Source organism: Priapulus caudatus, unplaced genomic scaffold (genome assembly GCF_000485595.1).
Source record: "Priapulus caudatus unplaced genomic scaffold, Priapulus_caudatus-5.0.1 Scaffold255, whole genome shotgun sequence".
Taxonomy (NCBI): Eukaryota; Metazoa; Priapulida; class Priapulimorpha; order Priapulimorphida; family Priapulidae; genus Priapulus; species Priapulus caudatus.
The window spans coordinates 241,465-245,840 of record NW_014577316.1 but is presented as its reverse complement, the minus strand read 5'-3'; the positions used below and the strand labels follow the sequence as shown (position 1 = coordinate 245,840).

General features: G+C 37.6%; 1 protein-coding gene across 1 annotated transcript in view; it reads right to left on the bottom strand.

The window, feature by feature from the left end:
• Window positions 1-3,919, bottom strand: part of LOC106808131 (lysosomal acid lipase/cholesteryl ester hydrolase-like) — a 13,586-nt gene extending 9,667 nt beyond the window's left edge. Inside the window, exons 1-4 of the mRNA XM_014810711.1 lie at window positions 3,641-3,919; window positions 2,463-2,535; window positions 2,042-2,170; window positions 393-507 (exon numbers count right to left, since the gene is read on the bottom strand). Coding sequence (XP_014666197.1) covers window positions 393-507; window positions 2,042-2,170; window positions 2,463-2,535; window positions 3,641-3,835 — 512 coding nt within the window. The 5' untranslated portion in view covers window positions 3,836-3,919. The remainder of the gene's footprint in view (window positions 1-392; window positions 508-2,041; window positions 2,171-2,462; window positions 2,536-3,640) is intronic.
• Window positions 3,920-4,376: the final 457 nt, after the last annotated feature.

Sequence of the window (4,376 nt, the reverse complement as noted above, 5' to 3'; positions counted from 1 at the left end):
ACTTATTCTTGGAAAAAAAAAGTAGTGACGCCAGTGTATTGTGTTATCGCCTATCGGCTTCTTGTGTATTGTGTACATGTATTGTGTGACGTCATTAAACTTGCGTCTTCGTCATCCGGCTTGATCTCTCGTTGCAAGTTTTACTTATTTGCGGTGTGTTGTTCACTTAATATTGGCGATGCAGTTGATTAGTATTTGCCTTGCAATGAGACAAAATTGTCCATATAGGAGTTAAGTTACTTTCTGTTTAAATTTTGTCTCAATTAGTCACTAAATTTAAATCTAGACTACTAACTTCACATTACCTCCGCCTATGCAAATATTATACATATAAACAGCTCATCAAACACCTCATCACTTTACTTATAAATCAGATTACAAACAATACATACGTGAAGTCCCAGAACTTAGACTGATTCTTCGTCAGAGATTCATGCCGCAGGGAGTAGTCATTGCCGCGGATATTTCCCAACCAAACATCAAACCCAGCATCAGCAAGAAGAAATGCTGAAATCAAATGTGAATTGAAACTAAATTAATACTGGTCCCATGTCCATAACATTATAAAATCAGCTACTATCTTCTTCTAATGTAACTGATATAACGAGATGAATTTTCAGCTAGCCTATATTTGTTTATGCATTGACACACTTGTAATAAGTGTAAATAAAGGCATGGATATTAGCATATTAGAGGCTATACTACCTTCCGTGATGAATTTCAATGCAGATTTCAGAACCCCACAATTGAATAGTTCATCCACCCCATTTTCTATATACGACATTTTAAATATTTACTTAGACAACTTTAATTTACTACTTATTAGCTGGTCTGGTATATGTAACATGCAATGCTACAGGGTGTATGATTTAGACATCAAATATATATGAATCCCAAGTATCATAACAGATAGATAACTTCATTCTACTACAGGATTATAATCTGATTATGATAAGGAACGATGACAAATAAAACTTTCATCCTCATGTGCGCCCCAGATTTCTCTCCTACTCATGGTCCCTCGCCATTTCAAGGCGTTAGCTCAAGTAAGGAGCCGATCACAAATCAGGTCACTCAGCATATAATAAATACTAGCGTCTGATCAATACTTGTGTTAATTAGGTTACACTGGCCTCTGTCCATGCACTACGAACACCATACTTAGATTATGTCGCTACATATAACACCATTCAGCACATACCACAGTTTATACCCTCTATTACGATAACTCAGGTTATGAAAATTAACCTATAAGAAAATTGTAAATTATGATCACTAAACTCAGTTTCCATCAATATAATTAATGTAATCAATATACAGCCAGCTGCCAATAGTTCAGTCGGACCAAATTTGAAATATGCCAACACCCCAACAGACAGCTTCCCACCCTGAGTGGAAATACCTATACATGCAGCGTCTATGGAATTTGTGTATTCCTGCAATAACTACCCTACATCTAGTGTATTCCAGGTATAAGGTACTAACTCTTACTCGTTACTGGCTAAAATTGTTATATGTTTCAGGATGTTCATATGCATTCATAATTGCGCATGTATTTAGGGAGACCAGGAGATTACTAACTTAATTTGACAGAAAAATTATCCATAGGAAGGCATCCCCATTTGTATAATAGATTTCAATGGGAAAATATGATTAATATTACAGAATTCCCTCTTGCGAATGTTTTTCCTGGAACATATTACTTACAAACGCTGGATATTACTGTATATTTAAGACTGCTATCACAACTTTAGACTACATACTAGTTATCTGTGATTGTTCAAAAGACTCAATCCTAGTCTTTAACTCAAATATTGGCTATATAGTAGGCATTAGTGATGAATATTATAAATTAAAGGCACACAGCAATATAGTTCAATACAAGACACCGTTACAATATATATCACCATTTATTAGATTTTCTTATATTATATATTGATCATCTAATGTTTAATGAGTGTTCAAGTAAGCACTACTGAGCACATAGGTATATTACAACTTCATCACAACTTAGCTCCTCAACAATATGTCATTCGCTTACCAAAACTTTCATTCTCAAGATTAGTTATCCAGTTTGTTGAATCACACAGTAATCCATGCTGGAGAAAGACGACTGGACGTGGAGCCGTTGCATTTGCGTTTTTCTTTCCATGTGGAATACGCTGTAGGCCTGTTTTAACAGAAATATATCAAGAATCTTCGTTTCAGAACATAGCACATGGCAGACATGGCGAAGGCCTTTAAACCGAACAACTGTCAGCAAAGGGGCAAATGTTATTTGAGTGTGAAAATTTGACTATTAACCAACTTACTGATAGTGATCTTAATTAGAAATATTGTGTTAAGTCGGTAGGATGAAAAACAATTAAATCAAATAGATATACAAGGTACAGCTGCTATGTGTACATGCAACGACGTACACGAAGAACGTTGTTCCACAACAATGAGTTCATATAGTGTACCTAAGATATACCCATCACTTGTTGTTGCCGAGTACTCCTCACACGGATAGCCTTTGCTTGTAATCAACTCAGACTGTCAATATGAAGGAAACAGTGCAACTATTATGCATTCGGAGCAGATAAAGAGTCAATAAAAAAAACTGTTGAAAACTATATCATTGATATCTATAGCCCTATAGGTTCATTTCCACACTATGTAGTATGTGTAATATAAATGCAGTGTGACAGCGTGACAAAACTACTCTTGGTACTGCAGTCAGGTTTTAGTTTCTTACAGAACAGTCAGTATGGATTTTATAGATGAAATGGCTGTATTTAAGGGGAATCAAATTTAATAAATTATTGTCAAATTAAACAATTGTCATATGAATGTAAATATGAAAAGTGCAAATGAACGTCGTTGAACCTTGAACTTATGATTACAGATTAGTATTACTAGTACTAATACTAGCAGGGTTCTCCCTACGTTGCGCAAACCGGGCGCGCGGCACACAGTTGGGAAACTCCCCCACGTTTCAGTCGTTGGCGCCCCGTCTTAATTCCTCCGCCTAGATTATTTCCACACAATAAACAGTTTTGACATGCGATCTCAAGATTCCCATTCACAAGGGCACTATTTTCGAGGCGTGTTTTTTACGCGTAAACTATGAGTAACGGTCTCATAGATGCACTGCAGAAACACAATTAAACAGTCCCTGTCCACCTTACACCACATGTACCGACTCTGGCTGCTCTTTATACAGTACCCAAAATACGTCTATTGTTGTGGATTGCGATTTTACGCATTACGGCTAAAAAAACTAACGCCCGGACCCCTAGTTTCTTCCCTCCCCCTCCCTCTCCCCCCTGTTTCAATTTCATCCTGGGGAGAACCCTGACTAGTATTAGTAATGTTATTGTAGATTAGGTTTGGGTAGAGGATTGTGGTCAGGGGCATGTACAGGGGGGGGGGGATCCAGGGGGTCCGGACACCCCCCTGCTCGCGCAGAAAACGCATCTAAGAAGGTCTAATTTCAGGGGGAGGGCCCCCCAGACCCCTTCGCGTGCTCGCAAGTTAGTTTGGGTTACGGTTAGACCCCCTCTGGTACAAATCCTGTACACGCCCCTGGCCTGGTGGTGTATCTACTGTGGTCCTAAAGTAGACACGCCTCTTGAATTTGCACAACTACGTGACTTACAGCATTCATGTACACTTCAGGATCAATATTATGAAGCCATTTTCGGTGGAACCGTAACTTGCTAAACAAATGCTTTTGCGGCCGCTGGCTGACTTCATTGGCGTAGGAGTGTTTCATTGTGGTAACGGAGCCATAACAAGCACTCAATTCATAAAACACACAACAAACAATTATTATGAACGACTGATTATTCATATTTATATCACCAAATTATTAAAAACTTCAAAAATGAACTAAATAGAGCGCGTGTGGAATAACTTGCCAATAACACCGTACGACACGCCCGATCACGCGATGTTATAGACTGTCACCTATCTAAACGAGTTCTAGTTAGTAAAGACTACGAGCGGCGAATGAAATTCCAGTTAGCAAAAAGTGTCAGTCTAGACATAATAACAATAACCAAAACATTGCTAAATCGTATGCTATATTACGAGCTCGTCGTGTCATGAGAACAATATATGCAATGTATATATTTTTCTAAGAACGTGTCTGGAAGAATCAAAGAATAGGTGTACAACACTGATCTCAATATACTAACTTAGTTAACTAGTATATAGTATATTATAGTTAACTAACCAACTTATTAGTTAACTAGTATATAGAGATATAGGTTCTATATATTTTTCATTTATATATTTTTTTTTTTCACTTCAACGTGTGATGGTAGTTGATGGATTGTATTTGCGGGATTATTTTCCAGGTTGTGGAGTCTCTGGTTTCGTGATGCGGCCCT